Genomic DNA, 20,604 nt, shown 5'->3' with positions numbered 1-20,604 from the left:
AGAAGAATTCTTCATTTTTGAATAATTCAAAGGTTCTTTAGATAACTATCGCTATACCTTTTTATAATCTGAAGAACTTTTTTCAACAGAAATAAATAATGCTTCAGATGTTAAAGGTTCTTTATGCAACCGTTTAGACAAAAAGTTTCTTCGATGGCAATGTGAAGCACATTTTTGAAGAGTGTTTGTAATATCCTTGCATTTTTAATTCAATAAAAATAAGAAGTCAAAATCAAGGAAAATCCATGCTTCTGTCCAAATACAGTAAAGCGTCACTGTAAGCATCATTAGAAAAAAATCTTACTTGTTTGAATAATAAGCTTTGTTCCTGTTCCAAAAATCAGCTTTTGTCCAGCTCCAGCATCCACACAGTGTGAAACAACACAGCCAAATCCCTCAAACACTCAAATCTCATTCCTATTGACTATTTAGGACTGGAATATTAGAAAATATTAAATCATAATATCTTTATGCTTCTGCTCCATTACTACAGTATACTATATCATTCAACCCTTTATGCATGCATTGTATTTTCCAGTTTGCTTAATATCACTGTCAGTGTCTTTTACACTCTAATATACACTCTTAAAATGCTGTGTTGTTTTTAAGCCGCACTTGTGTAAACTGTTGGGTATGAATTAACCTATGATATCTCAGTATTCCTATGGTGCCTGTTTATAAGTTATATAAAGAATGATTTAACAACTTTTTTGCACTTACTACTTTCAACGGTCAGTTTGGTTCCAGATGCGAATAATATTTTCCTGCTTCCAGTCTGAGTCACACACTAAACTTCATCCCTACAGTAACTCACTCACAGACCTCTACTACAGGAATTGAAGAAATCAATTTCCCTGTGTTGTTTATGCCATAATGTCTACAACATCAGTTCAAATTTGTCTGATAAGCATCCAAATATATGACCATCTATGTATCAGAATATTGGCATCCAACAAAGGTCACAAATTAGAATTTCATAAATAATAAACCTAAACCACCATTTCTCATAAAATCACTGACTTACTTGTTTGTACTATCAGCCTTGTGCCTGTCCCAAAGATAACCTTATAAAGTCCACTTCCAGAAGTCACACAATGTAACACCACTAAGCAAAAACTTCCAGGTGTAAAACATCGAAATCTGACCTGATCCTTTAACATTACAGAATAACCCTTAGTACATTTCCCGGTAAATGACCCTCGGTAAATAGTGACCTTTAAATAACTGTTTATGTTTTCTTTAATCAGATTCTCTTGAGAACTGACATGATAAACTATAACTACAGTTGCATTTTTGACAAACTGTGTTGTTTTACATTTCTCAACTAGCCTCCAAATCACTTACTTGTTTCAACTATCAGTTTGGTTCCAGAGCCGAAATAGATTTGCCCAAATCCAGATGAAGTCACACAATGCAGTTTGCCAAAACAAAAACGTTCTACTCTTTGAAAACGCTGGTATTCTCATGATGGAAAGAGCTGGTTTTTGAAGATATGAATGACCAACACTCTTAAAAATAAAGATGCTTCACGATGCCATTATTTGAAAAGATTGCTTTAAAAATTTCAACGACTAGCCAAGGAAAACACAAGCACATATGTAGCTCATAATATTGTTTTAAATGTGATCAATTGTGAGAACAAAATAATGTAATACACACATGAGAGCAATATAAACATTAATCCACTTACTTGTTTCGACTATCAGCTTTGTACCTGTGCCAAAAATGATCTTATACCCAGCTCCAGAAGACACACAATGAAACATCATACAACTAAAACCTTCTTACACGGATGTTCTGTTTTCATATAACTTTATTTTACTTCATAAGCTTTTTCGTATTTTAACATTTACGTCAGCATAGATTCCAGTTTTATCATTTCAACGTTTACGTTTAACTATTTTTATATCGTACATGAGTAATGATTAAAGAGCAAAAAGAATGAAGTTTAAATTTGTCTACTCACTTTTATTAACATGCAATTTTGTGCCAGAACCAAAGATTAGCTTTCCGTATCCACTTCCATCATTCACACAGTAGAAAACACCATAACTTTAACTGACCACAGCACTTAAAAGTGATGAGACGTTTTCATGTACATTTAATGAGGTTTTATGAGCTTTAAGTCTGATAGTTTTGTCTAACGTAAAAGCCAAGTTGAAGTTTTGTTTTTACATACATTTCTTTATGTGATATGAAATGAAGAGAAAGAGGGAGCTGAATTTTACCTGAATTTACGATGAGCTTTGTGCCGTCACCAAATATTACTTTCTGTGCTGTAGTCACACACAGTTATATAGCTACACAAAAACTCACTGACAAATGGCAACATGAGTACAGTTATTGAATATACGCAAGTAAACTCAAATGTAATTTAAAGCAGTTTTATGCTCTCGTGTCAGCATATTTTTGGCCTATTATTTGTTTTCTTGAATAAAGACTGATCCTGCATGAAGCACTGTTTTGACTGGCATTGACAAAGGTCACATGTGACAGAAACGTTTGCCTCTTTTTTCAGAAAAGCACTGTTTTTGCCTCATATTTGATTATCTTAATAGAGTGTGCAGATCTCTTAAGTGTTTGACGTACAGTATTTAAAAAGTATTTTATCCAATCGAACATAGGCTATACTTTCAGATCTTCACAACCAGGGTTGCTAACAAAAACATGAAATATGCCAATAATACATTTGATGTTTAGTAAGTAATAAATAACTTACTTGATTTGACAATCAGCTGTGTGCCTGTACCAAATATAATCTTATTAAATCCACCTCCAGTCACACATCACCAAACCACACAGCAAAAACTACGGATACCCAAACTGCTCTAGATTACATCAATCTAACGAACGGCTTAAACATATGAATGTATTATTCATATAAAAGTAATGGTTCATCTGCCATTTGTAAAGAGATTAACTTCATCAGTATTGAACAGCTCATGAAAAGTTGTCTTTTTTTAGATCGATGGTGAACCCAAAGGAATGCAACGAAGAATTCAGAATTCATCTTAAAAAGCACAAAGACTCACAAACTTACTTGTTTCCACTATTAAACGTGTTCCTGTTCCAAATATAATCTTGTTGCCTGCACCTCCATAAGTCACACATCGTAACATAACCAAACAAAAACCGGCCTCACTGACTCACCTTTCATAATTGATTCATGTAAAGTTAATAATTGTGAATGAAAACATTTTAATAATCTACATGATCAGAGTTTCATTTTTCAAGTAAAAAAGGAATCGTTGACATTTTCACAGCTAATGCTACAAACTACATCAACTAAATGACATAATAGCATTGACTTCATCTCCGAAAATGGATTCCCTAATGTATACAAACGATTTGTCATATATGAAATGCTTTGAATCGCTCTACTAACTTCCAAAACACAACTACTACTTGGTTTGTAGAACCAAAACATAATTCCTTGAATCCAAACTCTATTGCAAAAGTGACTGTATCTACACTAATGATTCTTATCAATAATGTATCCATGAAATGACTAGTAATGTAAAGTCACAGGTTGATTCTTGTTTAGGTTAAGATATAGATAAAATCAACTTTACCTGAATTTACAGTGAGCTTCGTGCCTTTCCCAAATATTACTTTTTGTAAGCCATTAGCCGTCACACACAGTCAATAAGTCACACAAAAACATACAGGCTACATGCGCCTCCAAGCACTAACTGTATAAAGACTGATTCACATTACTATAGTAAACAAAAACCTCTCATAAACCCACACAGATGTTTTGTAATCGTATTGTATTGTATTGAAATGAACTTACTTAATGTGACGACGAGTTGTGTGCCTGTGCCGAACATAAGCTTATTGTTTCCACCAAAAGTCACACACTATATCACCAAACAACAAAAACTGAGGCATGGTCTCTTTCCCTCTGTGCAAATCATATCCTATGATCCATGAAATACATGTCACTACAGAATATTTTACATTTTAAGATGCGATAAACAAATTCACAGACAGGAATCAAGTGGAAATATTGATCAAGCTAACCGGAGAATTGATCAATGCATTTCTACTGCATCCAGCGCATTGATTTAACTTCTACTTTTGTGAATTTGGTGTGTTCTAAAATGTATATTAAGTGATGAAAAGAAACGGTTAGGTTTACAAAAAAGCTACAGCTGTTGTGCATATGGATCTCTTCACATATGTTCAGTACTGTGTGAATAACATTTCTCATATATAGATGTTACTCTCACTGTAAACTAATATAAGAGATGCAACAATGTGTTCAGAGTGATATAAGCAGACTTAAAGACGTTGAACTTACTTGAATCAACAGTTAATTTTGTGCCTCTCCCGAATATAAGCTTTCTTGCGCCTCCAGTATTCACACAATGTCAGACTACACGTCAAAAACTGCAGTGCGCGGGACACAAGTCTATAGACTCTCTTTTAACTTAAACTCGCATTTATAAAAACAAATTCAATGTAGTTTCTTTTTTTCTGTTTTGATCTGTTTAATATTCAGTTTACGGTCATAATGAGGAAGAAAGCAGACTCTTAAAAATAAAGGTGCTTCACGAAGCCATGAGAACCATAAATGCTTCCATAAAGAAACTTTAACATCCGAAGAACCTTTCAGTTTCACAAAATGTTCTTGGTGGTGAAAAAAGATTCTTCAGATTATAAAAAGGTAAGAAAGAGATGGTTCTTTAAAGAACTTTTGACTGAATGGTTCTTTGTGGAACCAAAAATGGTTCTTTTATGGCATCGATGTGAACAACCGTTTGAGCACCTTTATTTTTAATAAATATTGCATATGAACTATAATGTGTTTAACATGCTGTTAAAGCACTTACTACTTTCAACTGTCAGTTTGGTTCCAGAGCCAAAATAGATTTTCCAGCTTCCTTGAGTCACACACAATAACATGGCTATACAACAACTTCCTCATGCGATGCTACTTCAAGAAGTAATGTTGAAGAACGTCACCTTTTCCAAAAGTTCTCACGCTGTAAGACTGGACGTCATTCACTATATCATAAGGCTCAAACCTTGTATTTCCATTTTTATTTTTATTTTTAAATCATTACTACTCGCGATCATCCATGTGTATCTGTGGGTTGTGCAAATATTGAATATTTAAGTATTAAATAGCTTGTCAACTTTGACAACAGTGTTTAATTATTGAAAAAATGAAGCATTTAATTTTTCATTTCTTCTAAAATTGCAGTTTTGGAGATACAGGTTTCCAGTCCGACTGTGACAATATACCAAACATAATAATAACATTCCAAGATAACCACTGGTACTGTTGACTTACTAAATGGAGGACGATGAAGACCTTTATCCTGTTTTGAATAATGAATCGTCTCACAAATAGATAAGACAGGCAACCAATATAAAGAAACTTACTGGCTTCAACTATCAGCTTTGTGCCTGATGCAAAGAACATCTTCAATCCTCCACTTCCAGTCACACAATATAAGCTCACACAACAAAAACTGACCCGAGAAACTAAAACCAGCTCAACAACAGTAACCTATTTTTTAATAACATATTACTAATTAACGCATTTTGATGAAGATTACTATTTAATATTTTAAAATGTATTGTATTTATTTTATGTTAATATGAATTGTATTCAATTGAATGAAACGATTCTGATTATGAGTATATGTAAATAGTATGGTATGTCTATATACGTACATTTTTGGTGAGGATTAAAACAACAATCTGGTTTACCTAATAAACAGAATGTTTTGCCATCATTTCTATTAAATACACTTACTTGTTTCAACTATCAGTTTGGTTCCAGTACCAAAGTACATTTGATAAGCAGATGAAGACACACAGTGTGGTTCTCCAAGACAATAACATTCGACCTATTATATTTTTAGAATAAAAACTAAACTCTACTCTATTGCAAATAGCCACAGTATTTATATTTTTTTTTTTTAAGGTTAGGCTTGCTGCAAAAATATTCTAACTTGTTTATTTTGGCTACGTTATTTTTTATGATTTGTCTTCTAAAGATGAAAGATACAAATCAATGGCACAGTTAACAAATCTGATACATTTTATAAATTGTAAACGCATGCAAGAGCATCACTAATAATGATAAACTTACTTGTTTCGACTGTCAACCTTGTGCCTGTTCCAAAGATTAGTTTATAACCTCCACCAGCATTCACACAATATGAGAGCGCACAACTAAAACCTACATACGGAAGAGTCACAAGTCTTCTGTTTGCATTCATCTGCTTTAATTATTATTCTAAAGTCCAAGCAAATGCTTCAGCTTCATGACTTGCTATTAAAATGTTAAATATTATTTTTGAGAAATGTCTTATCCACAGTCACATTTCTTTCGTGTACAATAATGTCCTACATATACCTGTATCATTTAATCCTGCTTTAATTTCGTATATATTTATATAACTTTCGGCATACTCACTTGAACGTACGTGTAATTTTGTGCCAGAACCAAAGATCAGTTTTCCATATCCATCATTCACACAATGTGAAGCATCAAAACAAGAACCGATCACAGTGCACTGACCGAGTATTTCACCAACAATCAACACTTAAGAAATATTACAATTATTGGATTTAAATGACTTAAATGCTATTTTTCATTTTTAAATGCTACATTTTTAATGCTATTTTACATTATGATCTTACATGCTGGATAAAGTCCAGGTGTGTGCACGAAAAGCAGCAATGCAATTGGACAGATTATTAATGTTTGTGTGCTAGACTGACTAACTGATATTAGGTTTAGGTGAATTTAAAATGCAAAGAAAATCATTTTACCTGCATTTACGATGAGCTTTGTGCCTTTCCCAAATATCACGCTCTGTCCAGAATAAGTCACACACAGTAACACTGCCATACAGTAACATGCTGGCTGTCTATAAACAGAGATCTTCAGTGCAGAATGGTCTTAAGTTATGAATACTGTTGTTTTAAAACTCTACTTGAATGTCAAACATGTATAACTTTCTATTTTCCGCAGAACACAAAAGAAGATATTTTGAAGAACGTTGGTAACCAAACAACTCTGGCCCTCATTGACTTCCATTGGATGGACACAAATCCACTGAGACATTTCTCAAAATATCTTCCACGGAAGATTATGGATCATTATAGTGTTCACCTTTTGAAATGAATGCTATTTTAATCCTAGAAATGTGAACAATTCATTGAAAGCATCACTGAACGATACTGTATAAACTTACTGGGTTGGATGATCAGTTTTGTGCCTGTCCCGAAGAACATCTTTCCAGCATTTCCAGTATTCACACAATGCTAGACCCCAGAGCAAAAACCCTCTCTGACATCTGACACAAGCCTATAGGTTCAGTTCATACAATAAAACCGGAATATGTGTAATGTGATGCCATTTAACAAACTACATGTTTCAATTTGATTTGATTGTTTTATCACAAGCACACTTTAAAATATACTGCACATACTGTGACATCATGTGTGTTGTTCTTCTAAATGAAACAGTAACGTGTCACATTTATAAAAATGATCATAAAACGCTTACTTGTTTCAACTGTTAGTTTAGTTCCAGAGCCAAAATGCACTCTCCTGTCTCCACTCACAGTCACACAACAATATCGACTTTAGCAATAACCCCCTGCTCTTGCATGAATCAATAAAATCTTGTAAATGTCTCCTTAAAAAGCTGGATTTTAACTGGATGGAATATGGTTCCAACATAGCCAAAATCCTTCAGTCCGCATGGAACGAACAAACAGGCGAACCATGAGAGCACTTTTGATAAAAGCATCTGCTAGATTGAAATACACAATCTTATCAAACCTTTGGGTCACTGCGGGTCAACAGTAAAGTCACATTCACTGATCATCTTCACATTTAAGAATAACATTAAGTAAACTCATCAATGACAAAGAGAATAGAAATTTTGTTGAGACTTAATGAGAATCAAGCATCTTTGCATTATTTGAGTAACCGTAAATGTGTGTAGTGTATGTAGGCCAAACTTTGCGTATCTTTATGGATCATAAAAACGATTTGCTGTGCACCTGCGGCATATTAAAACAAACTGTTTACATGATAGTTAATCCTCCCATGACCTAACCAAGTAAAACTCAATAGAAAGCTTTTGAACTTGTACAAACAAACACTTGCCTGATTCAACAATGAGTTTTGTTCCAGCACCAAATGTAACCTTGTCATTCCCCGTATTCACACAGCACTATAACCTACATCAAAAACCCCATACAGCTTCTATCACTCCAGAGAAAACATTATAGATTTACAGCATGAAGAACAGATGTACTGTACTGATTTAAGTGACAAATAGAAAAAATGATTCGTCTCAAACACATTTTTTTGTCTTATGTAATTCAGTTGATAGGACGGATGCGTCAATAATAGGACACAAACTGTTACGTTTCTTCACCTGTATAAATGCTTACTCTAATAATGAATTCAAAGCCGTTCGTCCGGAATTTCACTTACTTGAGATGATGGTAACTTTCGTCCCCATGCCAAACACAAGTTTGTTTGTATTCGTCACACAGTGTAAGAGGCCCTGACAACAACCTGTGACATTTCTACAGTTCAATCTTCAGTTGAATTTTTTTGTTAGAATCAAAAATCCAACTAGATCTATGAATGAAGTCTTATTCATTCATCTACATTAAGCCATAAGAATGAAGGCTTTTCGTCAGGTTGTGTGCTTTCTAAAAGAACCGTCCAGGTCCAAAGTGCAGCTTGCCATATCTACCTCCATAATTCACACATATCCTTTCCTATCTGACTACATAAGCAATTCTATAAGTTCAATACGTCCATAGCTAGTCCAACATATTATGTAGAACTTATTACCTAAAACAAGGACACAAAATAGCAAAACGTGCTCATGTATTAATTCATTTTGGGGACGATATAATAAGTTCCCAAAAGTACAGTACTACGATAAATACACAACACACAATACAGACAAAAGCTGCCCTGTTACACTTATTAAGAATGTTCATTCTTATCTAACAAATACGATTTACAAAGCAAAGATTTATGAGATAAAATCATGATGCTCTTATCTACCTAAAGACGAATACTTGCCTGATTCAACAATGAGTTTGGTTCCCCTGCCGAAGATAATCTTGTCAGCATTTGTATTCACACAGAGCTACAGCACATAGCAAATACCCTTTAACTCATATACACAACAACACTACCTCACTAAAATATATCTTTCAAAAAATCCTTTTATCCATGTGTGTATTGTTTACTGTGCATTTGTTGCTTCCATGGCCTTTTAAGGGAAACTTAGCTTTTTATGACATAAATATCCAATGCTTATGTTTTGTTCTCACCTTGTCTTATCCATCAACGGCCGACAGCGCATCTGAACACAACTGATTTTAAAATGGCTTCAATAAATATGCAAACTACGTCAAAAACATAAGATTTCATTCATCAAAGATACACTTACGTTTTTCTACAAAAAGCCTCATCCCATTCCCAAATACGATCCTTGTGCCATAAACCTTAACTTCATTTCGGTTTGTTTTAAAACGTCATGCTACATGATAACAGCCTGGTTATTAAGATAATACACATGAGCGTAGTGCAGTGCATGCAATGACACAATTTTCCAACTCTTACTTACTTGAGGAGACGACAACATTGGTCCCTTGACCAAAAATCTGCTTGTTTCCACCACCAACATTCACACAGCAGAGAGCTCAACTACAAGAACCATGTCCTCTGTTCGTTGAGAGTTAGACATTGACCTTTGCTTCTAGCGTTTTTATCAAGTGCTTAAAAAACGAAACATCTACAAATAGTTAATAGACCAGAATAAATGTATCTGTTTGACTGCAATGGTTTTCACACGCGGTTAAAGTAATCCTTTACATTTACACAATATTGGAACAAAACACCTTTCAAAATTTTAAATGATACGTTATTTCTTAGCCTATGACATATCGCTTATTGCTCCGTGAATTCTTTGTAAGTCGCTTTGGATAAAAGCGTCTGCTAAATGACTAAATGTAAATGTACTTTTAAAAGGTCTTTATAATAATGCACAGTATATATAAATATTGAATATAGCAGAATGTCACTCTTTAAACAGTTACACATGGTTGTAGTGAATCTGAAGTGACTTTGTGAAAGATGGTGTCTGAACTTACTTGAATGGATGAAAAGTTTAGTTCCCTGACCAAAGATTACTTTTCCAGTAGTGCCTGTATTCACACAAGGCTATATATGTTCACATAAACCTGTGTATCAGAAGCATTCTCTAGAACCATACACTATCTATGTCTGCTATAACATTTATTTGTTCATTTTTAAAGAATGTTCTGGGCATTTTAGTTACAGACAATAAATATTGTGGTAAGAAGTATCGTCAAAAAGACTGCAGTATTTAATAAAGTATGTATGGTATATGTTAGTATCTAACCATTACATTAACTCATTGAAAGTATGACATGTTTAAAAATGTCGGTTCCATATGCAATATATAAGTTATATCAACAAGAAGAATTTTAAAATTGCATCTCAACAGCGACTATTAAATCACAGATATAAATTTCAACAAAAGAGAACAAGCACTTACTTGACTCCACAATTACTTTCGTCCCCTTTGCAAAAACAATCTTGTCATTCCCTCTAGACACACAAAGTTATACACCATGACATAAACTGACTGTGACTGTCCCGGACCCAATAAACAGAAATGAATGAAGAAAGACGTGTGCATTTAAATGAATTACAAATACAATTACTTCACATTGTTCTATAGAGAATATTGGTTGGAACTAACATATGATCGAGCTGAAGAAAGGTCACTGAACACTGATGGTAGTTACACGAAAGCGAGATTTCTCAAGTATTGGCATAGGTTTTGATTTACAAGGGTCAATAGATTTCATGACACGCTTACTTGGTTTCACTGCTGTTGTTACTGCATAAGTTTACCATTCTATTAACTACTTAGATGTACGAAATCTAAGCCCAGTTTTGGACACAGATTTGACTTAATTTAAATGGAAAGAGTAGAAAGTTTGATCTTCTACATCTGAATTCAGTTGCTTATTCCATATTTCCGCATTTTGTCAGACAAAGAAATACAACTTACTTGATTCCACAATGAGTTTGGTACCATGGGCAAAAATGACCTTGTTAACTCCAACATTATTCCCACAGAGATATACTGCCTGACAAAAACCCCTCGGCACTCTGAGGACCAACTTACAGTATATAACAACCAGTTTAAAGACTCATATAATATTTCAATTGACTTTATAGTGTGATATACTATAGTTATTGTTCATTGACTGGATATGGTTGAAGAATAACAACGTTTCGTTCTATAGTAAAGCAACATCAATCATTATATTACTTTACCACATCATATAAACCAGCATATTAAATCGGCAAATGCTGAATTTTTGAAGAAATATTTCTTTTATTTAAAAGCAATTTTATTTTCCTTTACCTGTACGACAAAAGTCATCGTAAAACAAACAGGATAAAACTCACCTGATTCTACTCTGAGTTTTGTTCCACTGCCGAAGAAGATCTTATTGAGTCCCTGTTTATTCACACAACACTAAACCCCATGACAAATATTCTCAACTGCACATCCCCTAGCTTGACTGATATTCCTGTGCTAGTTTAAGTGGAAAACTGACGGCACAAAACCTTTCATTCAGAAGCGTTAAGTAACTAAAGCTATAATAATCGCTAGGATCATTTTGTGCTTTTTATAAACAAAAACCTAAAATATCATTTCAGGACAGCTCTTAAAGGAGTATCGTACCGTAAAATATTGAGTGTTAAAGAGAATACTCACTGGACTTCACAAATAACTTTGTTCCAGATCCCATAAAGACCTTGAAGCCAGAACCAGACGACCACAGTGCTGCGTCCCCAGACAGAAATCCTCTAGACGCAGGACACACATTAACAACTCAATCTCTGTGATAATATCCTTAAATAATCACTATACAACATTTTTGTGTTTTTAATAATAAAAAAGATAATTGCGCAATTTCATTCACAAATCTTCTTTGAATAGTATTTTACATGACTTTATATGATCATTTAAGTTTATTATTTAATCATACCTCTGATGTCATTGGTGCTGAAATGACATCTGATAAAAGAAATAATTCACCGTACCACAAACATTCAATTGAAAGTTGCTTACCTGTATGTCCGTGCTGTTTATTAGATCCTGGGATAATTCAGCACTTCCTGTGTAAGAAACAATGTATTAAATATGTCAGTGAGTCCAGTAGCACTTTGCTCAAATCATGTTTTAAACCAAAGTATTAGAATTACACCAGCCTTCTACATCATTCGTCTATATCACGTCGTCAAAGATATCACTTCAAATGGGGTATACAGGGCAATTCTCATCTTGAAATAGAGAGCAGTGATCTGCTGGCCTAGTTTTACAGGGACATATGGGTACACCTTCATGTTTTTGCACCACGCTTGCACAAGCGATGTTTATAAGAATAACATACAGTATTCTCTTGTTTTACTACTAGACTACGTTTAACTCTAAAACACAGAATAAACTGTCGTCCTGAAATATATAGGATCTTTAAGAAATGTTTTTATTTAAAACAAGGTCAGTGTTTAACGTGAACATGGCACTGCACGTCTATACACAGCTACTTTCTTCAGCAAGTTTCCAGAAACACAATTCGAAATGGATGTTTGAGGTATGAAAGTGCACCTGGGATGTGTGACTTTGATTTTATTTGGGAGGCTCCATTTGTTAACATGACTAGACTAAAAAAGTTAACATAAAAGACTTTGAGGCATTTCAAAATCCTGCCCTAATACATTGGTAAAAACAAAAGTTAGTATTTGTACAGATATGAACAAATCATAGCTATTTTCAATTGTTAATGTTAACTAATGTGTCATCTAATATCAATGTATGGAAACTTACTGTAAAGTGTCAACAAGTTATCTTTATCACAGCAAAGCTGCCACAAGGAGTCGCTCAAGTGTACAAAGCCAGAGTTGAAATGCAACATTCAAATAAGGACCACCAGAGGGCAGTGTTATTCATATTCACTTTATACTTCTGTCATCGTTTACTCAACTTCCAGTTCTTCCAAATCTTTCTTTGCTCTGATGAACACAAAGATATTTGGAAGAATGCTTATATCCAGACAGATTGAATAAAGTAATGTTTCCTACGATGTTAGTCAATGGGGGGCAAAATCTGTCTGGCAATAAGCATTCGTCCAAATATCTTTTCATCAGAAACAAAAGTTTTTGTGTACAGATTTGGAAGAACTCGAAGGCGAGTAAATGATGACAATATTTGAGTGAAGTATCCATGGTTCAATATTTTAATCAAAAATAAACATATCTTAATGTAATTGAATTAACAAAGTAATGCGTTGACAAAACTAGGTGATTTTTAACTTGATATAAAAAACTAGTGACCTTACAACACTGAACTTGTGTTTTATAAAAATGGATCAACAGCCTAAGAAAGTGGCGCGACCATTTTTTATTGATGGACTTATTATTGATTACGTTTATTTACGTAAAAAAAGTCATCTAAAGACCTCACAAATTGTGGCTTTTGCACAGCTGTCTCTCACACGGTGGAAAAAAGTCACAAAGCACAATTTCTTGGAAGCCAAAGCGAGCAGTAGATCTTTATCTGAAAGTGTGGGTTGAGTGTGTCTCTGCCACGAATGTGCTGTTGAAACTGTGGTTTAAACATACTCTTATGCAACAGACGTTTTTGTTTGAGTAAAAGTTTTATTTGAAATAAAAACAATCTTATAGACACAAAGGAGCAAAAAGTCTGACAGACTGTAATACCACTAGCTAGAAGTTAAATGACATTGTTCGTTTTGTAAACAAATTAATAAAGAAACACCCTACTCCATTTCTACCTTTCACTTATTTGTAACAAAACCATTCGATGCAATATAAATCCAAAGCATCATTACAGTTTGATTCAGGAATTAATCTAAATGTCAAGAAAGTTTACAAAACATCTACATATAATTTTGATCTATGTAACATTAAATACAAAAGACATGAAAAGTGTGGCTAGATATAAACATTCCAATGGGCTGAATTCATATTTATCTTCTAAACTATGAAGGCCTTGACAGACATCAATACATTGACTGCAACACATTTAGCAAGCAGAATTCTCAGACCTGTCATAAGTAGGGTCACGGAGTTCATTTTAGGATCTCCTAAAAACAAAATAGTAAATCATATTAAACCTACTTTGAATTATACACATATATATATATATATCTACCTGTATATTATAAAATAATAATTCAAATGCAGAATGTATAACATATCCGTACTGATATATCTTGCAACAAATGTGACGTGATAAGAAATAAGACGTGTATTTTATTACTAACCATTGTTTGTGGAAACTGAACTATTAGAAGCGCTCGGTTGACAAGACAGTGGAACACTCTTTTTCTCAGACGGTTTAGCTGCAGAGAAACATTTATCCAGAACAAAGTTTTTTTTAAATGCTAATAAATAAATCCAATGTTTAACGTTTTAAGCCATATTAAAACAAACTTAAGTACAAACCTGTCACGGAACTAAGTTGAGTTTTGGTAGTCTCTATTTCATCCACTTTGCAGTTTTGAATACTCTCTTTGTTGAAACCAGCATAGTAATAGGTTTTGGTGGCCTGGAACAAGGCGGCATTGCTGGTATCTAAACCGTTTTCATTGTCATCGTTTAGAATCATTTTCTTTTCTTTTGGGAAAAACCCGGCGGCCAGACAGATATCTGGTCCTTGACCTTCTACAGGTAACAGGATGGACAGAGTCGGAGGAGTATTCGGTACACCTGCTGTGGAAAGAAGAATTAAGAGTTTTTAGGAGTTTTTCAATCCTTCGGCAAGACTATTTTCTGCACACGGGATGATGAAGCAGACCAAAGAAAACATACACAAGATTTGCATTTCTACATTTAACATTAACCGAATTTGACATATACATAAACATGATCAGTTTAATTTACTTTTTCACAATTTGCATTGCATCAAAGCAGCTTTACAAAACAACAAAGTTGAACACAAACAGAATAAGATATTGTCATTTTTTAATGCAGTCCTTGCAACCACTTCATGCAGAAAACATTAAACAATAAAATGACAGAATCAGCATCCGTTTGTGATCATTTTAAGCTACACGCATCAATTCAAGACTAACTACCAGAGACCTGAAATTTGAGTTTTTAACCCATGCACATTTTAGCACATTGTAGAAGCTTAAACAGAAAAACTTACTTGGCACCACAGTGAGGGATATCGGCTGTCCGAATGTTAAAGGATCAGTAGCTAAAAGTGCACGGCTCCCGTACACCTTACAAAAACGCCACTGAGCCGACATTAATACTGAGACTAACCCGGCACCATGAGCTAAATCTAACCGATGGAAATTCCTCCTTTCACTGCATGGGTTGAAGTGCATTGTAATAATATTGAAAGGTTATTTACTTACTTGGCACGACAGTGAGGGATATCGGCTGTCCGAATGTTAAAGGATCAGTAGCTGAAAATGCACGGCTCCCGTACACCTTACAAAAACGCTAGCCGACATTAATACTGAGACTAACCCGGCACCATGAGCTAAATCTAACCGATGGAAATTCCTCCTTGAAGAAGTGCATTGTAATAATATTGAAAGGTGATTTACTTACTTGGCACGACAGTGAGGGATATCGGCTGTCCGAATGTTAAAGGATCAGTGTATAAAAATCCACGGCTAGCGTACGACTAACAAAAACGCTTTAGAACCGGCATCAATACTGAGACTAACAAATGGACCTAACCCAGCCCCATGAGCCAATACTAACTTATCAAAATGCATGTTTTCACTGCATGGGTTGAAGAAGTGCATTGCAAAAATATTGAAAGTTCATCTACTTACTTGGTATAACGGTGAGATGGATGGGATCTCCAAAGGTGAGGGGATCTGCACTTCATTCAGCCCTTTCACAATATCCCTCCATGACAGAAATCATCCCAACACCTCCAAAAAACATTATAAGAGGATTTGAACTGATGATGTAAAATATCCAGTTGGATAAATCCGGTTTAGTTTCTTCGAGCAGTAGTTCCAGTTGATGGTGTACAGCCATGTTCATTCTTTGCCTGCTCCCTTTCAAACACATGCATGTAGCTGCAACGAAAACTTACGAAAAAGAGACAACAAAACCGAGAGAATTCAACCTGTGATGGTCCAGTCGTTCAGTCAAAATGTTGTTGATGTTTAAATCCACAAATCTAGTTAATAATACGATATAATCGTGCTTTAAGTTTTTGTACAGGTCACAATGGAAAATGTGTCACTGTGGTAGTCCCCCCACGACAGAAATCGCCGGCACAAAATCTACCTGCTGGATTAAAACACTATGTGGAAAGGCTGTCTAGTGTCAAAATGAGAGAAACACGGCTTCCTTATGTAAAATATAAATGATGTGTTCCTAAAAAGTTATGGATTCTCTCGCTTTAGGTATTTTAAAATCCAGAGCAGTCTAGACAGAATGGTTTCGAGCAGCGAGAGGCGTTTGAGCTCTGTGTCATTCAAGCAGAGGTTTTTGTACGAGTCCAAACCAGAAATGAATCACTGTGGTACCCCAATCCACACTGACACACTTCTCAACAAAAACCCACCACAGCCTTCTGCTGTGTGAAATAGCTAACAGAAAAGCAAGTGAAATACCTTTAGAAAAACTTTTGTGAGGGCAAAGTGCTGGCTGCAAACTTTTCTTTCTAGAAAATGCTTCAGTTTACAGTTTTAACACTATACATTTTCAAAGTGTTTATTTTAAAATGCACTTGTAGTATGCAAGTAAATGGTAATGAACAACTGTCCGTTAAAAAATAATATATTTGAAATGAACAATATTATAATAATTATTGATATGCTTACCACAAATATTACTATATTTTGTAACATAACCAAAACCTTTTACGTGTTAACTGAATATTTAAATCCCACCAAAATATTTTTCTAATACCTTTTCTTTCACCATTAAGCCATCCCAGATATATAGCACTTGATTAACGTATAATTCTATTATAAAAATGGCAAAAACCATTGGTATACATTGGCATGTATCGTGAATAGCTGTCATTCACCTGTGTGTGAACCGATGACATTCAATATTATCAACATACACTCACCTAAAGGATTATTAGGAACACCATACTAATACTGTGTTTGACCCCCTTTTGCCTTCAGAACTGCCTTAATTCTACGTGGCGTTGATTCAACAAGGTGCTGAAAGCATTATTTAGAAATGTTGGCCCATATTGATAGGATAGCACCTTGCAGTTGATGGAGATTCGTAGGATGCACATCCATGGCACGAAGCTCCCGTTCCACCACATCCCAAAGATGCTCTATTGGGTTGAGATCTGGTGACAGTGGGGCCATTTTAGTACAGTGAACTCATTGTCATGTTCAAGAAACCAATTTGAAATGATTCGAGCTTTTTGACATGGTGTATTATCCTGCTGGAAGTAGCCATCAGAGGATGGGTACAAGGGGGGTCATAATGGGATGGACATGGTCAGAAACAATGCTCAGGTAGGCCGTGGCATTTAAACGATGCCCAATTGGCACGAAGGGGCCTAAAGTGTGCCAAGAAAACATCCCCCACACCATTACACCACCACCACCAGCCTGCACAGTGGTAACAAGGCATGATGGATCCATGTTCTCATTCTGTTTACGCCAAATTCGGTTTCTACTATCTGAATGTCTCAACAGAAATCTAGACTCATCAGACCAGGCATAATTTTTCCAGTCTTCAACTGTCCAATTTTGGTGAGCTCTTGCAAATTGTAGCCTCTTTTTCCTATTTGTAGTGGAGATGAGTGGTACCCGGTGGGGTCTTCTGCTGTTGTAGCCCATCCGCCTCAAGGTTGTGCGTGTTGTGGCTTCACAAATGCTTTGCTGCATACCTCGGTTGTAATGAGTGGATATTTCAGTCAAACTTGCTCTTCTATCAGCATGAATCAGTCGGCCCATTCTCCTCTGACCTCTAGCATCAACAAGGCATTTTTGCCCACAGGACTGTGGCATACTGGATGATTTTCCCTTTTCACACCATTCTTTGTAAACCCTAGAAATGGTTGTGCGTGAAAATCCCAGTAACTGAGCAGATTGTGAAATACTCAGACTGGCCCGTCTAGAACCAACAACCATGCCACGCTCAGAATTGCTTAAATCACCTTTCTTTCCCATTCTGACATTCAGTTTCGAGTTCAGGAGATTGTCTTGACCAGGACCACACCCCTAAATGCATTGAAGCAACTGCCATGTGATTGGTTGATTAGATAATTGCATTAATGAGAAATTGAACAGGTGTTCCTAATAATCCTTTAGCTGACTGTATTTGGATTAATGTATGCTATCTGTATGTTGCATATTTGGCTTAACCTTACAAAGGAAGTCATATACATCTCCGATGCCATATTTGTGTATATCTACTACTCCTTAATTGGCTTTATACTGTATACAGTACTTATTACTTTCAGCAAATTCACAAATGTCAGATAATAAGCCAAAAGCTTCAACGGAATAAGTAAAAAGCTTAAAGAGTAAATATTACAATGTCCTTAAAATGACATTTTATCTGTGTGTAGTGTTGCCGTGTGAAAGTAATCAGTCTGCCATGTTGTAAAGCCGAAAGTGAATGAATAGCAAAGTTATTGACTTTTGTCTATCAAGATAATCTTTACAAATGAACACTTGTGAAGCAGATATACAATCGGCAGAAGTAAAAAACTAACACAATGCTATAAACAGTCTACACTTATGGACGCTCTTTCAATCTTTAAAAAAAAAAGCGTTCCCTGGAATGTTCACTTCGTGCGTAGATTAACATATTTAAGTAAGTATTTAAACATAAGAACTATTTAATTTGTCTAATAGTACCGTTAATAAATTGAGGATCATTTGTGTTGGATAAACAGCGAGACAACACATCTACATTCACATTTAAATGCAGCATTAAACACATAAATCACAGAGGTCACTCAAATCTTCTTTGGCTGTTACAGGGACATATGACCACGCTCGTGTGCTTATCCGGTGGAAAGTGGCTACTGAAGTTCTAATCATGGTGAAGCAAAATTCTGCAGTATACAATTTTTTTTATAAGAAATTAATTGAAAGCCACAATATGGAATCATATTATTATGAAATATCCAAAATTCACTTACAGAGTCTGATGTATTTCATGCAGTTGTGTACTTATATTCTCCCAAATGTTCCTAAGAATGTGCAAATCCAAAGAAATAATGACCCGTCCCTTGTCTCCCTTGCATTTGTCGCATGCTCCGCACGACCCTCAGTTTCCAGTTGTAGAAACTACGTCAACATGCGGCAAAAAAACGACAACTGTAGGAATGTTTTAAACATGTAAAACTGAGTAGCATTACGCTACCAAATCAATTGACACAGTTTTTGAAAGTCAGGCTCCATTGACTGATGTAGGAATTGCATGTACTGTGTACTGTGTAGAATTTAACATAAAAACAAGCAGCTTTATTGAGCGTTTGTGCCCAAGCTAGAGGGAAAATGACCATGATATGGAAATGACGTATGATATAACTTTATCATGACATGATAGATTAAATACATTAACATTTAAGTAGCGGTCAACTTTTTTTATGCATTTAATATGTAAAGTGAAGTCGTTTGACTAACAAATTACCCGTTGGCAAGAAAGCAAAATGAATTCAATCATTTTATCATTTCTAGTCATTTCTACTTTAATTAAATGTTATATAGTTCAATTTATCAACTTGCAATACTGGCATGCAGTAATAAAGTACAGATTAGTGTTGTGATTATTATTGGCATGTGAGAACAGTATGCGTGCCAATACAGGAATGAAGAAGCTTTATATTGTACAAACAATAACCAAGCTACATACTATACACCAATAACCAAGTACTTCGGTTGTCAGGTAACAACTGAGGCTCAGAATAAAAACCCAGTAGGAAACATCCTGTACATGCATATTGAGTTTATGTAAGGGCTTTTGGTCGTTTCACTCAGTGTGGTACGATACACACTGAAATATTCAGCTACAAAAACGGTTCAATGGAGTTTGCATTGAGGGGAAAGATAAGAAGACAGCTGGTATATGTGGTACGCTGATCTCAAACCATTCTGGTTTCCTGTCAGGAAGCGGGTGAGAGGCTGAGGGAGGAAAATCCATTCTCTAAACATTTCTAGAGAGCACACAAAGCTCACAATGCACATGTCTGTGATTTACAGTAAACTTTAGTTCAGTTTCCTCCTACAGTAGTTTAATGGATCTCGAAACACATGGATACTCGCAAAATACAGCATGTAACATACTATATAGACCAAATAAACTCTTTGGAATCGAAATATCCCAAAAATAACATTAGGGAACTCTTCCAGTACAATTCATAAATTACATTTATTATGTAAAACTTGGAATATAAAGTAAAATTGTAGGTGTTTTGACACATGGTTTTCTCGAAAGCACTTGGAACACCATATCATTTACATGGTACTTGACTTTTAGTACTACGGTGGTATACATGAAAGTAACTTGGTATTA

General features: G+C 35.0%; 2 protein-coding genes across 4 annotated transcripts in view; both read right to left on the bottom strand.

Moving 5' to 3' along the window:
* LOC306892230 (M1-specific T cell receptor alpha chain-like) overlaps positions 1 to 12,194 on the bottom strand; it is a 40,372-nt gene extending 28,178 nt beyond the window's left edge. Inside the window, exons 1-2 of the mRNA XM_079453175.1 lie at positions 12,179 to 12,194; positions 11,822 to 11,911 (exon numbers count right to left, since the gene is read on the bottom strand). Of these exons, the coding sequence (XP_079309301.1) occupies positions 11,822 to 11,855 (34 nt within the window). The 5' untranslated portion in view covers positions 11,856 to 11,911; positions 12,179 to 12,194. The remainder of the gene's footprint in view (positions 1 to 11,821; positions 11,912 to 12,178) is intronic.
* A 1,555-nt stretch (positions 12,195 to 13,749) lies between these two features.
* Positions 13,750 to 20,128, bottom strand: trdc (T-cell receptor delta constant). 3 transcript variants are annotated; one of them, XR_013786444.1, is made up of 5 exons: positions 20,066 to 20,128; positions 15,924 to 15,968; positions 14,575 to 14,841; positions 14,394 to 14,471; positions 13,750 to 14,213 (listed from the first exon to the last, which is right to left on the bottom strand). XR_013786444.1 is itself a non-coding variant. In XM_079453174.1 (4 exons), exons 1-4 carry the CDS (start codon positions 15,462 to 15,464, stop codon positions 14,104 to 14,106), a joined length of 639 nt encoding a protein of 212 aa, XP_079309300.1. In that variant the 5' UTR covers positions 15,465 to 15,472; the 3' UTR covers positions 13,750 to 14,103. The 3 variants fall into 3 exon arrangements, 1 of the variants encoding a protein (XP_079309300.1); XR_013786445.1 differs by lacking the exon at positions 20,066 to 20,128 and having other exon boundaries at positions 15,924 to 16,667; XM_079453174.1 differs by lacking the exons at positions 15,924 to 15,968; positions 20,066 to 20,128 and adding an exon at positions 15,281 to 15,472.
* Positions 20,129 to 20,604: the final 476 nt, after the last annotated feature.

This window comes from Barbatula barbatula (assembly GCF_947034865.1).
Source record: "Barbatula barbatula genome assembly, chromosome: 3".
Taxonomy (NCBI): domain Eukaryota; kingdom Metazoa; phylum Chordata; class Actinopteri; order Cypriniformes; family Nemacheilidae; genus Barbatula; species Barbatula barbatula.
The sequence above is the reverse complement of the archived record's forward strand: the minus strand, read 5'-3'. Positions and strand labels throughout refer to the sequence as shown.

Excerpts from the sequence above, each read along its gene's own strand:
- trdc (XM_079453174.1), bottom strand. The coding sequence starts at position 15,464 with ATGCACTTCAACCCATGCAGTGAAAGGAGGAATTTCCATCGGTTAGAT. Across the intron at positions 14,842-15,280 it reads ATCCCTCACTGTGGTGCCAA|CAGGTGTACCGAATACTCCT; the intron begins GTAAGTTTTTCT and ends TTCTTTCCACAG. Across the intron at positions 14,214-14,393 it reads TTCAGTTTCCACAAACAATG|GAGATCCTAAAATGAACTCC; the intron begins GTTAGTAATAAA and ends TTTTGTTTTTAG.